Source organism: Giraffa tippelskirchi, chromosome 11 (assembly GCF_054371585.1).
Source record: "Giraffa tippelskirchi isolate mGirTip1 chromosome 11, T2T-mGirTip1v1.2.pri, whole genome shotgun sequence".
Lineage (NCBI taxonomy): Eukaryota > Metazoa > Chordata > Mammalia > Artiodactyla > Giraffidae > Giraffa > Giraffa tippelskirchi.
This window is the reverse complement of record NC_137285.1, coordinates 127,568,428-127,586,792: the sequence shown is the minus strand read 5'-3', so window position 1 is coordinate 127,586,792 and position 18,365 is coordinate 127,568,428. Positions and strand designations below refer to the sequence as shown.

At 37.7% G+C, this 18,365-nt stretch overlaps 1 protein-coding gene across 3 annotated transcripts in view; it reads right to left on the bottom strand.

Moving 5' to 3' along the window:
- ACER3 (alkaline ceramidase 3) overlaps positions 1-18,365 on the bottom strand; it is a 148,481-nt gene that overhangs the window by 28,254 nt on the left and 101,862 nt on the right. For all 3 annotated transcript variants that reach the window (XM_081543173.1, XM_081543174.1, XM_081543176.1), the window contains one exon: positions 7,846-7,904. In XM_081543173.1, the coding sequence (XP_081399299.1) occupies positions 7,846-7,904 (59 nt within the window). The remainder of the gene's footprint in view (positions 1-7,845; positions 7,905-18,365) is intronic.

The window sequence follows — 18,365 nt, the reverse complement described above, 5'->3', positions numbered from 1 at the left end:
ATTTCTAGACTTTCTTATGATGGCCATTCTGTCAGATGTGAGGTGATATACCTCACTGTAGTTTTGATCTGTGCTTCTCTTACAATTAGCAATATTGAGCATCTTTTCATATCTTACTGGCCATCTGAATGTCTTCTTTAGAGAAGTACCTATTTAGGTCCTCTGCTCATGTTCTGAATGGGTTGTTTGTTTTTTGTTATTTAGATGTATAAGCTGCTTGTATATTTTAGAAATTGAGCCTGTTGGTTGCATTGTTTGCAAATATTTTCTCCTAGTCCACAGGTTGTATTTTCACTTTGTTTACGGTTTCCTTTGCTGTGCAAAAGTTTATAAGTTTGATTAGGTCCCATTTATTTATCTTTATTTGTATTGACCTGGAAGACTGACGTAAGAAAATATTGGCATGATTTATGTCACAGAATGTTTTGCCTATCTTGTTTTCTAGGTGTTTCATGGTGTCATGTTGTATAAAGTCATGTCTATAATCCATTTTGAGTTTATTTTTGGGTATGGTGTGAGGAGTATTCTAACTTCACTGATTTACATGTGGGTGTCGAGAAGAACTAAAGAGCCTCTTGATGAAAGTGAGAGAGGAGAGTGAAAAAGTTGGCTTAAAGCTCAACGTTCAGAAAACTAAGATCATGGCATCTGATCCCATTACTGCATGGCAAATAGATAGGGAAACAGTGGAAACAGTGTCAGACTTTATTTTTTTGGGCTCCAAAATCACTGCTGATGGTGATTGCAGCCATGAAATTAAGACGCTTACTCCTTGGAAGGAAGGTTATGGCCAACCTAGATAGCATATTTAAAAGCAGAGACATCACTTTGCCAACAAAGGTCCGTCTAGTGAAGGCTATGGTTTTTCCAGTGGTCATGTATGGATGTGAGAGTTGGATGGTGAAGAAAGCTGAGCGCCGCAGAATTGATGCTTTTGAACTGTGGTGTTGGAGAAGACTCTTGAGAGTCCCTTGGACTGCAAGGAGATCCAATCAATCAACCCTAAAGGAGATCAGTCCTGGGTGTTCATTGGAAGGACTGATGTTGAAGCTGAAACTCCAATACTTTGGCCACCTCATGCAAAAAGTTGACTCATTGGAAAAGACCCTAAGGCTGGGTAGGATTGGGGGCGGGAGGAGAAGGGGATGACAGAGGATGAGATGGTTGCATGGCATCACTGACTCGATGGACATGGGTTTGGGTGGACTCCAGGAGTTGGTGATGGACAGGGAGGCCTGGCGTGCTGTGATTCATGGGGTCGCAAAGAGTCAGACACGACTGAGCAACTGAACTGAACTGTTCTGTGTTCCATGTGCACTTGAAAAGAATGTGTATCCTGGGTTTTGTTTTTATGTAATGTCACTGTATCAAGATTTATCAAAATTTTAAAAACCAATTAAGTCTAACTGCTGTATTGTGCCATTTAGGATCTCTGTTGCCTTACTGAGTTTCTGTCTGAAAGATATGCCCATTGATGTCAGTGGGGTGTTAAAAAGTCTCCTACTATTATTGTATTCTCATCAATTTCTCCTTTTTTGTCTGTTAGAATTTGGGTTCTTCTGTAGTAGATGCATAAAAGTATAAAATCCTCTTCCTCTGTTGATCCTTTTAACATTAGTGTCCTTCCCTATCTTTCTATCCAGCCTTTGACTTAAAGTTTATTTTTTCTGATACGAGTACTGCAGTTCTCACTTTCTTGTCATCTCTGATTGCATATTTTTTTCATTCCCTCACTTTTCAATCTATGTGTGTCCTTCACTCTAAAAAGGGTCTCTTGTAGGCAACATCTATATTGTAGGCGCTTGTTTTTTTTTTATCCAATCTGCCATTTTATGTATTTGACTGGAATCTTTAGTCCATTGACATTTAAGGTAATTATTGATATGTATTTATTGCCATTTAAAACCTTGCTTCCTAAGAGATTTTATATTTCTTCTTTATTCTTTTTTTCCCTTTTCCTTTTGTAGTTTGATGACTTTCTTTTGTATTATGCTTGAGTTCTTTTTGTTGTTTGTGTATCAATTGTTTTTTATTTGTGGTTACTCTGTTTTCCAAGTATATTAATCCATTAATGTATCTACCTGCCTGAGACTGGTAGTAATATGGGCTTAAAAAAAAAATCCTATGTTTTCTTACTCCCCTTTCCCACATTTTATGATTTTAATGTCTTCTCTAACATCTTCATGTTTATCCTTTTGCTGTTCATTGTAGTTATCACTATTCTCATAGAGTTTTTTTTTTTTTAACTCTGTACTGCCTTATTTAAGTGATTTTCCAATCATGATTTTCTCTTTCCTATAGATTCTTGCTTCTTTTCTATGTATGTATGTATTTAATTATGCCATGCTGCATGGCTTTTGGGATCTTAGTTCCATGACCAGGAATTGAAGTTGGGACCGGCCCTGAAAGTGTTGAGACCTAACCACTGGACTGCTAGGGAATTCCCTATTTCTTTTCTGTTTACAGAAGACCTTTCAATATTTCTTTTAGGTTAGGTTTAGTACTACTATATTCCTTTAGGTTTTGTTTGTCTGAGAAATTCTTTATCCTTCTATTCTGAATGATAATCTTGGTGTGTAGAGTATCCCAGATTGCAGGCTTTTCATTTTCAGAACTTTGAATATATATTGCCACTCCCTTCTGACCTGGAATGTTTCTGTAGAGAAATCAGCTGACAGCCTTATGGGGATTCCCTTGTAACTAACTCTTTGTTTTTCTCTAGCTGCCTTAAAATCCTCATTACCTTTAATCTTCACCATTTTAATTATAACATGTCTTGGTGTAGGCCTGTTTGGGTTCTCCTTATCTGGGCTTCCTGTACCTGGCTATCTCTTTCCTTCTTGAAGTTTGGGAAGTTGTCAGGCATAATTTCTTCAACTATAATTTCAACCCTCTCTCCTCTTTCTTCTTCTAGGATCCCTATTATACACAGACTGGCTCACTTTATATTATCCAAAAGGTCTCATATATTTATTTTTTTGTCTGTCTGTTTTGATTGGGTAATTTCCATTATTCTATCTTCCAGACCACTTATTTGATCTTTTGCATTATTTAGTTTGCTATTCATTGCCTTCAGCTTGGCTTTCATCTTCAGCAAATGAGTTTTCTAGTTTTAATTGACTCCCCTTAATAGTTTCTAGTTCCATGTTACAGTGATGTACATTTCTGTTGATAGCCTTTTTTAATCCCTTCAGTATTTTTACTACCTCCTTTTTGAACTTGGGAACTAGTAGACAGGAGAGGTCTGTTTTATTGTTCTTTCAGGGGACTTCTCTCATTCTTTTAATTGGCAGTGTTTCCTCTGCTTCTTTTTATCTCTACTTCTCTATGAATTTAGGAGGAACAGTTATCTACTGTGGTCTTTAAGGGCTGTTTTTATGTGGGAACATTCCTGTGGAGGGGCTTCTCTGATAGCTCAGTTCATAAAGAATCCACTCGCAATGCAGGAGACTCCAGTTTGATTCCTGGGTTGGGAAGATCTGCTGAAGAAGGGATAGGCTACCCACTCCAGTATTCTTGGGCTTCCCTTGTGGCTCAGCTGGTAAAGAATCCACCTGCAATGCTGGAGACCTGGGTTCAATCCCTGGGTTGGGAAGATCCCCTGGAGAAGGGAAAGGCTACCCACTCCAGTATTCTGGCCTGGAGAATTCCATGGACTGTATAGTCCATGGGGTCGCAAAGAGTCAGACACAACTGAGCAACTTTCACATTCCTGTGGAGCCTGTATGAGACTAATATTTTTGGTGCAAAGTTGGTTTTTTAGTATGGATGCCTGCCATGTCTTTCCTCAGTATGTGCTCGCTCTTATTCCCTTCATAGGGGTTGGTGTTGTGGTGACCAGAGTCTGCACTGTATGTTGACTGGGGCCTCCTCTTTACTCTGTGGCTGTCACAGCCCTGTCAGGGGCAGGATCTGCTCCCCAGTTGTTGGAGTAGAAACCCCCAGATTCAATTCAAAACTCAGTGTGGGGTACATGGAAGTGGAGTGCTTTTGCTGGGAGAGGAACCACTGAGTATTCCTCCGCAGGAGTTGTTCACCAGAAAGTGAGCTCTGTTGTGTCATCTGCCACCCACTGTGTGGGCTCACAAAGTACTCCATTGTTGGCACTACCCTTGGCCTGGCCTCAGTCATGGGAATGCAGACAATCAGTATGAATGTCCCTCAGCTGCTGTGCTCAAAAGCCACTAGCCAAGATCTGCCAAAGTCAGGTACTGGGACTTGCTGTAATGCTCCCCTGGAACTGCCATGGAAGCTATGGAATCAGTGTAGACCCTGGGCCACCTCTACATTTACATGCCCCTAAAGCCAACAGCTACTAAATCTGGACCCACTCCAGGCTCAGGAGCACAAGTAATCCACTGAGATGTTCAGCAGGGACTAAACTTACAAAGGCACCAGTGTTGTAAATCCATCAGTCACAAAGCTGCAAGCCCAGATTTCAGCCCTGCCTCAGTGTATGGCCAACTGCTAGCGCTTGCAAGCTCCCAGAGCTCACAGAGGGGGAGCTGTGCCCATGATAAGCAAAGAGGAAAATAAGTTTTCCATGGCAGGGCCCCTCCCGTCTGTTTGTGTGTGCGTTAACAATGGGGCTTCTATGATGGATGTGGGCTCCGTCTTGTACATACCCCCAGTTGTGGCCTGGGCCACACTCCAGCTTCTTCAGGCTGTCTCCATACAGCCAATTCCAGTCCAGTCCTCTCCCCAGGTTTGTCTGCTGAAGCCTGAATTTCAGCACTCAGCCCTTGCATGCAACAGCAGATACATGACTCAGGCTAGGGAGTGCATCACAGTGGTCAGATCTTCTGTCCTGGTCTCTGTTTTGCCTGCCACAAGCCAATTTTTGTACTTTCCTTTGAAGCTCCGATGCTCCGTTTCTATCCTGACCGATCTCCCAGCTGATGAAGGGCATTCCCAGGATGAGGGAATCTTTCCTGTTTCATAGTTCCTTCCCAGGGTGCAGGTCAAAGCCCAATTCTGTATTTTTTTTTTTTCTTTTTGTTTTACAGTTATATGGTGAACTTTCTTGCAGCTATGGTTGTATGAGATCTTTTGCAGTGTTCAGTAGTCATTATGAGAATTGTTCTGTGAGATATATCTGTGGGAGGAGCTCCATGTCCTTCTATTCTGCCATCTTGATCTCTCTTGTACTATTATTAATACGTTGCGTTTATACATAATAAATGTGTGGATAGCAAAATTTAAAAATACAAGACCATTGTTTAAAAAAAAAATCAAAACTCCAAAATGCTGATTGAAGAAATCAAAGATAATCCAAATAAATGAAGAGACACATAAGACACATAGTGCTTATAGATTGGAAAACTCAACATAGTGAAGATGTCAATTCTTCATAAATTGACATGATGATCCAACCAGTTCATCCTAAAGGAAATCAGTCCTGGGTATTCATTGGAAGGACTGATGTTGAAGTTGAAACTCCAATATTTTGGCCACCTGATGCAAAGAGCTGACTGATTTGAAAAGACCCTGATGTTGAGAAAGATTAAAGGCAGGAGGAGAAGGGGACGACAGAGGATGAGATGGTTAGATGGCATCACCGACTCAATGGACATGAGTTTGGGTAAACTCCGGGAGTTGGTGATGGACAAGGAGGCCTGGCGTGCTGCGGTTCATGGGGTCGCAAAGAGTCGGACATGACTGAGCGACTGAACTGAACTGAATGCAATATGCAATTTCTATCAAAATCCCAATAAGATTTTAAATATAGATATTATTATTCTAAAACTTGTATGTAAAGGCAAAGAAACCCAAATAGCAAAAACAATTTTGAAAGAAAAGTGAGAGGGATCAGTCAATATGATTTGAAGAGTTATTCTACAGGTACAGTACAATAGAGTGTAGGACTGGTAGAAGAATAGACGCCAAAATCAGTAGAATAGAATTTTAAAACTCAGAAGTACATCCAAACAAATATATGCAAATAATTTTTGAGGAAGGTGCAAAAGCAATTCATTGAAAAAATGGCCATTTCAACCAGTGGTCCTAGAGTAGTTGGATATCTATAGGCTAAAAAATGGACCTCAACCTAATCCTTACCCTTATATAAAAATTAACTCAAAATAAATATAAACTTACATGTAAAATGTAAAACTATACAAAACTTTTAGTAAAAAAACAAGGGAAAACCTAGGCTTAGGCATGGAGTCCTTAGACTGGACACCCAAGTGTGATATATAAAAGGAAAATTGATAAACTGACTTCATAAAAATTAAAAACTTTTGCTCTGTGAAAGACCACATGAAGAGCATGGAAAGACTAAGTACAGATTGTGAGAAAATATTTGTGAGCCACATATTTGAGGAAGGATTAGTATCTACAATATACAAAGAATGCTCAAAACTCAACTGGAAAAAAAGAGAAACAATCCCATTAGAAATTAGACAAAGACACGAACAGACATTTCACCAAAAAGGATATACAGATGGCAAGTAGGCACATGAAAATATGTTCAACATCAGTACTCATTAGGGAAATGAGAATTAAAACCACAATAAGATATCAGTACATATCTATAAGAATGGCTAAAATTAAAAATAGTGACAACACCAAATGTTGGCAAGGATGCAGAGGAAATGGGTCACACACAGTGCTGGTGGGAATGCAAAGTGAAACAGCCACTCTGGGAAACAGTCTGGCATCTTTAAAGAGAATTCATATACAACTATCACAACCAAGTAATTGCATTCTGGGCATTTATTCCAGAGAAATGAAAACTTATCTGTAAATAAATTTTCATAGCAGACTTATTTGTAATAGTAAGAAAATAGAAATAAAAACTATAAATTCAGATGTTATTCAACAGGTGAATGAGTAATCTGTGGCACACCCATATCATGGAATATTATCCACAATAAGAAGGGATGAACTACTGATATATTCAATCACTTGTATCAGTCTCCAGTGAATTATGCTGAATGCCAAAGGTCAATCCCACTGGTTATATATACTGTATGATTCCATTTATATAACACTCTTAAAATGAAAAAATTAGAGAAATGAAGGGCAGATTAGTGTTTGCTAGGGGTTAAGTATAGGTAGTGAGGGGAGGGGGTAGGAGCAAAAGTGGGCATGGCTACAGAAAGACAATGCAGCGTGATAGAATAGTTCTGTATCTTGACTCTGTCAATGTCAAATCCTGTTATGATATTGTAGAATAGTTTTGCAAGACATTATCACTTGAGGAAATTGGTAAAGAGTACAGATGATCTCTATTTAATTTCTTACAAATGCATGTGTTTCTACAATTATCTCAAAAGTTTAAATAAAAGAGAAAAAAGAGGAACAAACCCATAAATCATATACTATTTACTTACTGAGCATCTGCTATATGGCCAGTTCCTATGTCAGGTACTAACATTAAATACTTATTTTATTTTTCACAAACTCTATAAAGTTTATGCCTACTTCCTAAATGATCTTTCTGAAACACTGTTTCTCTGTGACACAGACAGCCTTTCTTGAGATGTATTCTGCAAAAATGGTTTCTTAGTTATGTAGTTTGAGAAACATAAAAACAATTATTTTCCTTTTTACTGTAGGAGTTTTCAAGGCCTTTAATATACTCATGTACATTATAAATACTCAAAAGGAGGCCATCATACACAGGTTTCCTCAAATTTCTTTAATTTTAAAAGTCTTGCTTTCACATGATGCCTATTAACAACTTGCTTAAAGAATTAGTATTCTTTGCAATAAACCATAATAAATGTTGGGTTATAAGTTTTCTATCAATATCCCTTCTGGAGTTGGGTTTTATGAGTTATTTTAATTTAGGCTATAGATTTACCACCTAAGTATACTCTTTTGATGATCCAAACTACTTACCATGTAACAATATAAATAGATCGAACCACTAATGTGAAGACCAACATTCCATACATGACCTGAAGAAGAAAGGAAAAAGGAAGTTAGTAAAATCATTATTCTTTGGCAATGGAAGTATATTTTGCCTACAAAAATAGCCCTCCCAGCTAAATGCAAACATTTATTATCTTTCATTACATTTTAAAGAACATATATATTAATATAATTAAATAATTAAGAGTCATACTAACCTTTGAGGAAAGATCCTGCTTGTGAATAATCAATATCAGAAGTCCTGCATTAATTTGAATTCTGAATGGTTACAAGAAATTTTAAATATCTGCTGAAGCCTGAACAAATGCTATATTTCTGCCTCATACTCCCTAGATATCCCTCTCTTTTTGTTAGGTTCACTTTTACCAAGTGATTCTACTTCCTATCTTGTATATCTGAACTCTTTTAAACTCTCCTCCTAAGTGTTTCTGCATCCTCTCCCTGTAGTCTTTCTCCCATTCCTAGTTTTCAAAGAAAGAGATACTCATTTCTTCTTGCCTGAGGTTAGTCCACTCCCCTGTGTTCTTTATTCTATATGTTCCCACATCTTCTCAGACTTGGCTCTAACCACTAACCTCTTTCTCTTCTATACTGAGCACTGGATAGGTATTACCAACTAGAAGCCTGAACCTAGTGGGAAAATTTAACTCTTAAAAGTATGGATTATTAAATACAAGAAAACTTCATAGAATATAAAGGTATAACTTAACAAATATTTATAAAGCCAATAGCTGGGTACCATTCAGGTCAAGACATATGTTGTCTCTTCCCAGTCCAACTCTCTCTCCTACTCCTTAGAGAAAACCACTCTGACTTTTTAAATAAACATTTTCCTGCTTTTCTTTACATATTTACTAAATTAAACTGGTCTCCTAAATATGCACTCCTAGATAATAGGTTTTTAAATTTTTAATTTTAATTTACAATAGAATAACATTAATACATTTGTTTCTATCTTTTAAGATCCATTTATGTTATATGTTGCCATGGTTCAATCACTTTTGACATTACATAAATAAATATCACAATTTATTTACCATTGCTGTGCTGATGGGCATTTTTGGGTTATTTCTAGTTTTCAATGCTATGAACATTCTTATTCACACATTCTACTGCTGCTGCTGCTGCTAAGTCGCGTCAGTCGTGTCTGACTCTGTGCGACCCCATAGACAGCAGCCCACCAGGCTCCCCTGTCCCTGGGATTCTCCAGGCAAGAGTACTGGAGTGGGTTGCCATTTCCTTCTCCAGGGCGTGAAAGTGAAAAGTGAAAGTGGAGTCGCTCAGTCGTGTCCGACTCAGTGACCCCATGGACTGCAGCCCGCCAGGCTCCTCCGTTCATGGGATTTTCCAGGCAAGAGTACTGGAGTGGGGTGCCATTGCCTTCTCCAACACATTCTACTGCACACATACAAAAACTTCTCCAGAGTATGTACCTAGTTGCTGGATCAGAGGGCATATTATTATCAAAATTACTATAAGTGTCAAACTGTTTTCCATTGACTCAATTCAATTCCAATTTCTATGATTTCTCTGATCCATGTTATTTAAAATTATATTACTTAAATTCTAATATAATTGCATTATAGTCAGAAATTACATTCCTATTACAGTCATCTGAAATTTGTTAAGACTTACTGTATGAGCAAGTATATGGTCAACTTCTGTAAATGTGGAACAAAAAGTGTTTCTGCAATCACTGGGTGCAATATTTTACATTTGCTCTGTATCTTCTATAAGGTACTGATAACTGTGCACTAAAATCACCTAAGATTATAGACTTCTCTAGTTTTTCTTCTAGTTTAGTCAATGTTTTCATTATATATTTTGAGGTATTATATATAATAAAGGTACATACAAATTTTAAACTATCATAATTTTCCAAATTGAACACTTTTAATACTACAAAGTAATCCTTTTCTATCAACAGAAATATTTTCCCCTCTTAAAGCCTGTTTTGTCTGATATTAAAACTATACCATATTTTCTTTTCCTTAGCATTTGCATGACATATATTTTTCCACTTTCACCTTCAACCTTTATATTTTGAACTCTCTTATAAGAAGGAAATGGCAACCCACTCCAGTATTCTTGCCTGGAGAATCCCATGGACGGAGGAGTCTGGTAGTCCACGGGGTCACAAAGAGTCAGACATGACTGAGCGACTTCACTTTCACTTTCATAAGGCCCAGCTATGATTCTTGCCTACTAGTTGTGTTCTACTACATAGAATCCAACAATATTTATTGAGCATTGCACTAGGCCCTGGGGAGATAATGGTATGAGTAAAGAGTTAATATACAGCCTGGGATGGTGTGGGCCTGGTTGAGAATGACCTCAAGTCTCCCAGCCTTGAAAACAGCAGGTAAGATAAATGAGGAGTGTTGTGTCTGCTTTTGTTGTTGTCAAGGACTGCACTCGTTGCAGGCTTGGGCCTACATGAGAACAGTATAAAAATGCCCATAATAAAGAATGGTGGGGGGAGAAAAGAAAGAAAAAAGGGGCTGTTGCTTCTACACATTATAGTGACTTCCATTACTCTCAGCTTTCAAACCTGGCAGATGTACACACATACATGAATGAGAGGGCAAAATGTGTATCCTTTTACGTATGTGTATAAGGATAGCTCTGAATTTCTTGATAAGATGAAAATGTTATACTTGTTGTATCATCTACCATGTATTTTACAATAAAAATAAACAAACACAGTATTAAAGTCTATTAGAGACTGATTCCTGGGCTTCCCTGATAGCTCAGTAGGTAAAGAACCCACCTGCAATGCAGGAGACCCTGATTCAATTCTTGGGTTGGGAAGATCTTCTGGAGAAGAGACCACTCCAGTATCCTTGGGCTTCCCTTATGGTTTAGCTGGTAAAGAATCCGCCTGCAATGTGGGAGGCCTAGGTTCGATCCCTGGGTTAGGAAGATCCCCTGGAGAAGGGAAAGGCTACCCATTCCAGTATTCTGGCTTGGAGAATTCCATGGACTGTATAGTCCATGGGGTTGCAAAGAGTCGGACACGACTGAGCAACTTTCATTTCACTTCAGAGACTGATTGCCCACCTGAATCAGTAATTGCAGCTATGCTGCTATAACAGTGAATAAAAAAGTCATGACCCCTGCAATTACAACCTAGTGAGGAGAGGGATAAGTAACCATGCAGTTAAAATGTAGTATTTTAACTCTGTGACAGGGACTGAACAGAGCATTTTGTAAGCACATAGGAAGGCCACCTAATCTAAACTTATGCAGATCAAAAAGACTTCCATAGACTAGGGATGTAATGCATAACATGAGACATAATTAACACTGCTATATGTTATATATAAAAGTCAATAAGAGTAAATTCCAAGAGTTCTCATCACAAGGGAAAATGATTTTAATTTCATTAATATACTGTATCTCTAAGAGATGATGGATGTTCACTAAACCTACTGTGGCAATCATTTCATGATGCATGTAAGTCAAATCATTATGTTATACACTTTAAAATTACACAGTGCTGTATGTAATTTATGTCTTAATAAAACTGAAAGAAAAAAAGAAAGACTTTTTTGAGGATATAATGTTTAATTTTATAACAGAAGCATTAGTAGGACAAGAATTTTTAGTAATAACAAACATTATTAAAAGAAGGTAGAAGAGAGTAACTGGCATAACTTACACTGTGGTGATTAGAAAAAAGTAATGCTGTCTGGGACATACTTATTGGAGAGAAGAGCAAGGAAAATGAAGTCAGAAGGTAAGCAGAGATCATATCTGCTTTACAAGTTAATGTTAAGAGCTGGACTTTATGTAAAGAACAATGCAAAGTCAATAAAAGTTTCAGCAGTAGCTCAATATGATCACTCATGTATTAGAAAGATGTCCCTGTCACGTTAAACAGAGAATGAATTAGGAAGCGAGATTAATGGAAAACTGACCACTGACAAGATACTGTAGTGACCTAGGTGAGACATGGGGCCTGAACTGGGAAAAGGAGAAAAATGGATAGATTAGGGAGATATTTAAGGCTTAGAACAACTTTAAGGTATGGTATAAATTGTTTAAGGCTTATCAAAATTACTAAAAGTGTCAAACTGACTGATAATCAACTTGATATGGGAGTAAGTAAAAGCTGGGAACATCTATGATGGCCTGGTTTATGACTTGGGCAGTTGAGTGCATAGTGAAACTGTTTATTGGGTTAAAGAATAATATAAAAACAAAGACAATGGATGAAAATGTTGATTTTATTTCTGTGTATGTTCAGACTTTGAAGTGTCAGTTAGATAGCCAAGTGGAGCTCTGTAACAGGAGTTGTATATTTGGATCTAAATCTTAGAAGAAAATACTGAGCTGAATTAACAAATTTACAAATCATCAGCAGAGAGAAGTCAAAAGAAATGGATTATTCAGAGAGCATGTTAAACATATCTAACGATGGGTAACAACCTATACCCTGGAAATACAATGGGGATTTTCCAAATAAATTTTCTTTTCTTCACAAACATCTCTGTCCTATACATTTTGATTCTCCCGTAGGAACCTGAGGCAGACCCCGTAGTGGCCTACTCAGTATCTACTCTTGCCTCTGTCTTTATAAAAGACTGATTTTATTAGGATGGTTATATGTCCAGCTATAAAAGTTTGATTTCCTAGCCTTTCTTGGAGCTAGAAGTGTCCACATAACCTTTTTTCTATGCATATTCAAAGACTGTTGTTGTTGTTCAGTTACTAAGTCATGTCTGACTCTTTGCAACCCCATGAACTGCAGCACTCCAGGCTTCCCTATCCTTCACTTATCTCCCGGAGTTTGCTCAAACTTATGTCCATTGAGTCAGTGATGCCATCCAACCATCTCAACCTCTGTCACCCCATTCTCCTCTTGCCCTCAATTTTCCCCAGCATCAGGGTCTTTTCCAATGAGTCAGCTCTTCGCATCAGGTGACCAGAGTACTGGAGCTTCAGCTCCAGCCACAGTGCTTCCAATGAATTATCAGGGTTGATTTCCTTTAGGATTGACTGGATTGATCTCCTTGCTGTCCAAGGGACTCTCAAGAGTCTTCTAAGATTATTCATTTTTAAATAAAAAGATAACAGAATGTACTTTTCCATTCCCTGCAATTTTCATTTAAAAATATTTCTGTAAGGAATTTTCACATCTCTCCATATTTAATAATTTTTTCAATTTCCATACTCCAAAGAGTATAATAAAAATAGTATTTGTGTTTTCTCGCTGCTAAAGCATCATAGAAATATACTGTGTGTAAGCTGAAACCTGGTACTTATCCTTGAGGAGCCTAGGAAAAAAGCATGTTGTGATTTTGTTTATCAGTAAAAAGAAAGGTTTCTTGAGCAAGGCAGAAAAACAATTTTTTCTTCTGTGATTTGGCATTAAGATGCCTATGTAGAAAGATTTGAGACAGATGAAATAGAGAGATAAAAGAGGGAAAATTAAGTAAGCTGCGACTATAGTGTGGGACCTTAAAAACTGTGAAGTCGCTCAGTCGTGTCTGACTCTTTGCGACTCTGTGGACTGTAGCCTACCAGGCTCCTCTGTCCATGGGATTTTCCAGGCAAGAGTACTGGAGTGGGTTGCCATTTACTTCTCCAGGGGATCTTCCCGACTCAGGGATCAAACCTGGGTCCCTACAATGCAGGCAGACGCTTTACCGTCTGACCCACCAGGTAGTCAAAAAACTGTAGATATACAATAATTATTGTGATAATGAGGGAGACTGGCTTTCAATATTTCTTCAGAGCCAACATTCTCCATGACTTATTCATTATAGTCTATTCCGTGGATCAAGCAAAAACATGGAGAGGAGTTCCAAATAACTGGCCAGTTTATTTTCTACCAAGTACTTACTGAATGAGACTTCTGAGTGACTCAGCGGTAAAGAAACTGCCTGAGATGCAAGAGACACGGGTTTTATTCCTGAGTCAGGAAGATCTCCTGGAGAAGGAACTGGCAGACCACTCCAGTATTCTTTCCTGGGAAATCCCATGGACAGAGGAGCCTGGCGAGCTATAGTCCATGGGTTTGCAAAAGAGTCAGAAAAAACTGAGCAACTAAACAACAAATTATTGAACACTGTGTGACAGACATTGGACTAGGCAATCATCATTCAAAGATGAAAAGGTACCCTATTTCTGACTTCAAACAACTCAGTCTACTAGAGGAGAGGCATATGTAACCACATATCTAGCACTTGGATCTGGTTTCTAAATTCCATTCTCCAAAAAAAGAAACCAAGGCTCCAGGGAGATCAGGCCTGGAGCAGGGAAAGAACAAGATAAGCCAAGAATATCTTCTTCTGTGCCAAAAAGTAAAACATACTCAAAGAGTGATGGGAACAAGTCAAAAGGACACAGATACCAGCTTGAAAGTGCTGCACTGGTGAAATCTGAGACAATTTGTATACCAAAATATATCATGATAGTTCAGTTCAGTTCAGTTGCTCAGCCGTGTACAATTCTTTGTGACCCCATGGACTGTAGCATGCCAGGCTTCCTGGTCCATCATCAACTCCCGGAGCTTGCTCAAACTCATGTCCATCGAGTCAGTGATGCCATCCAGCCATCTCATCCTCTGTCGTCCCCTTCTCCTCCCACCTTCAATCTTTCCCAGCATCAGGGTCTTTTCCAATGAGCCAGTTCTTTGCACCAGGTGGCCAAAGTATTAGAGCTTCAGCTTCAGCGTCAGTCCTTCCAGTGAATATTCAGGACTGATTTCCTTTAGGATGGACTTGTTGGATCTCCTTGATGTCCAAGGGACTCTCAAGTCTTTTCCAACACCACAGTTCAAGAGCATCAATTCTTTGGCGCTTAGCTTTCTTTATATTCCAACCCTCACATCCATACATGACTACTGGAAAAATCACAACTTTGACTAGACAGACCTTGTCTCTCTTTTTTAATATGCTGTCTAGGTTAGTCATAGCTTTTCTTCCAAGGAGTAAATGTCTTTTAATTTCATGGATGCAGTCACCATCTGCAGTGATTTTGGAGCCCCCCAAAATAAAGTCTGCCACTAAGTCTGTTCCCCATCTATTTGCCATGGAGTGATGGGACTGGATGCCATGATCTTAGTTTTCTGAATGTTGGGTTTTTAGCCAGCTCTTTCACTTTCCTCTTTTACTTTCATCAAGAGGCTCTTTAGTTCTTCTTCACTTTCTGCCATAAAGGTGGTGTCATCTGCGTATCTGAGGTTATTGCTATTTCTCTCGGCAATCCTGATTCCAGCTTGTGTTTTATCCAGTCTGGTATTTCGCATGATGTACTCTGAATATAAGTTAAATAAGCATGGTGACAATATACAGCCTTGATGTCCTCCTTCCCCGATTTGGAACCAGTCTGTTGTTCCATGTCCAGTTCTAACTGTTGCTTTCTGACTTGCTTACAGATTTCTCAGGAGGCAAGTCAGGTGGTCTGGTATTCCCATCTCTTTCAGAATTTTTTAGTTTGTTGTGATCCACACAGTCAAAGGCTTTGGCATAGTCAATAAAGTAGAAGTAGTTGTTTTTCTGGAACTCTCTTGCTTTTTTGATGATCCAATGGATGTTGGCAATTTGATCTCCGGTTCCTCTTCCTTTTCTAAATCCAGCTTGAACATCAAGTTCAGTTCACGTACTGTTGAAGCCTGGCTTGGAGAATTTTGAGCATTGCTTTGCTAGCATGTGAGATAAGTGCAATTGTGTAGTAGTTTGAGCATTCTCTGGCATTGCCCTTCTTTGGGATTGGAATGAAAACTGACCTTTTCCAGTCCTGTGTCCAATGCTGAGTTTTCCAGATTTGCTGGCGTATTGAGTGCAGCACTTTCACAGCATCATCTTTTAAGATTTGAAATAGCTCAACTGGAATTCCATCACATCTACTAGCTTTGTTCGTTGTGATGCTACCTAAGGCCTACTTGACTTCACATTCCAGATGTCTGGCTCTAGGTGAGTGATCACACCATCATGGTTATCTGGGTCATGAAGATCTTTTTTGTACAGTTTTTCTGTGTATTCTTGCCAACTTTTCTTAATATTAAATAAAGCATGATATACCAAATACCAAAATAAATCCTGATAGTTACAAATCAGTGAATACTGCATAAAATAGGAATATAAGAGAGAGTCTGAACAGATAAAAATAAATAAATTCAAAGTTTAATAATTAAGAGTATTTTCATAAGTCTCAAAGTACTTTACTACCAAGTTCTTATTAATTATGAAATGACAGAGAACAATTACACAATGGAGATGTCTAGTAGACACTATCATAAGTCATCATGTTGCAACATGTTGACAATAAATTTTCACGTGGTTTGGGGAAAAAGTTCTTTTTATCATCCTTGCAGCTTTTCTGTAATTCTGATATTATTTAAAAGTAAAAGACATTTAGACAATAAAGAATTCCATACTAACCCACTGGAATAATTAATAGCTTCACATTAAATGCCCAGAGGGAGTTCAAGTCTTTCCCTCTAGGAGAAAGGCACTCAGCTCATCTGTGGTCAAGAAACATCTATGAGGGTGGGAGATCAGGTAGGGATTTGTGGATAAAGCCCTAGTGAGTGGGAACCTATGGTGGTAATAGGTAACGGGATTTAAGCATTTGAAGTTTGTAATGAATTCATGCAATTGCCCAAGCATAGTAAAGAGAACCTCTAACAGAAAAAGCCAAGGGCTACAGTCGGGGGAATCCAGATTTTTCTACCACCTGATTCCTGTCTCTATACATAAGTCACTTGAATAAGTCATTTCATACCTTACTCTTGGATTCCCATTTGTAGAATGAAGGGACTGAGCTAAGTGACTATGGTTTCATATTTTTACATCAGAATCACAATATTTATGTAAGAGGCATTTTATTTTGGGAGTTAATAGTAAAATTATTCTCTGGCATGCTGCCGTTCATGAGGTTGCAAAGAGTAGGACATGACTTAGTGACTGAACAACAATTCTCATATAATAAGGCTAAAAGGCTGGTGAGTAGTAAGCTAAATGCAGATATTACTTTTTAACTGTAACATAATTTCATAAGACTCATAAAGCAATGAGACTTTGTAAAAACAGTTTTTGTAGGTATTTAGAACTGGTTTAAAATCTTAATTCTGCCCAAATTATACAGCCTTCTAATCCAGCCTACATACAACTGCCAGAATTATCTGAAACAGACCTTATAATGTTATGTCTCTGTCAATGACAAAATTAATTCCAAACTCTAGCATGACAGTCAATGATTCACAATTTGGTTCCATTCTTCTTCCTCTTCTCATGTTCTACATGATCTTGTATTTAGCATAAGATTTCCCAAATAAGACCCCAGAATACCACTGTGCTGAGAGATAGTAAGAGATGTTCATTTAAAAAAAAAAAAGAGTTCTGTGGTCAAATAAATCCTGTTCAAATGTCACTTCCTGTGTGAAGCCTTACTAATATCTTTCTATAAAAATTACTTAATCTCTTTTTATTCCCAAAGTACTTCGCTTATATTTAACTTTGGGCAGTTTTTTGAATTGATAACTGAACTGAGGTTTAAAGTAAAGCACAGCTATCCCTAAGTTTTATATATTTGGTCTTCACATTCTTCCAAGTTCACTATTGCACAAAAATCTAAATAGTACTTTTCATTCTTTTGAAAAATGGATCTTTCGGACAATAAATTAGATTCCAAAGTAATCAGCTATAGCGACATATCATAAAAGTAATATGGGTTTGAGTGGAAAAAAAGGATCTGGGTTCAATTTCCAATTCTACAACCAACGAGCTGAACACTGGGCAAATTACTTAACCTTTCTGACTGTCAGTTATCTCATCTATAAAATGAAGACAATTCCAATTCCTAAACAGATTTGCTGGTATTTTAATAAGATAATGAGTGAGTCAATCTATATAAACTATATGAAAGAATATATAATATTTAGCACAATATTTAGTAGACACTAAAAAAAAGTCAGCTTCTTTTCCAAGTGTGTTTATATATCCTTCTACTCTAATTTGTAATAAAATGGCACAAATGAAACATAATAGAATAAAAATTAAAAAAAATTTTAAACCCAAGTTTCTGTTTTTCAAATTGTTTACATAATGTGTTCTTTCCTGTAAACCTTGAGTGTCAAATTAGAAGGCACAGTAATAAAATACTGATATGCCATGTCTAGAAACAATCTTTAGGAGACATCTACTTTGGCAAGAAGATTTTAAGCAACAGTACTCTTTGAGACATTAGATGAGATCTCACCTGAGATACTCAACTGCTGATTGTTCAATTAGCTTCTTTAAAAAGGTTAAATAATTTCTTAAATGTCCATTTAATCTATTTTCACATATGCTTTTGTTTTCCTGCTTAAGACATGTTGGTGTTTCTATTGAATGTGACAGCTATGTGATTTGAGTATTATCTTTCACAGGCCATCAAGTTACATAAATAGCATTTGGCTCTCTTCTGGATATGTCTGGATCACCTTGGACTCAATACAGTAAAGCAGAACTGTTATCAGTATATTCTTCCTCAGGGAA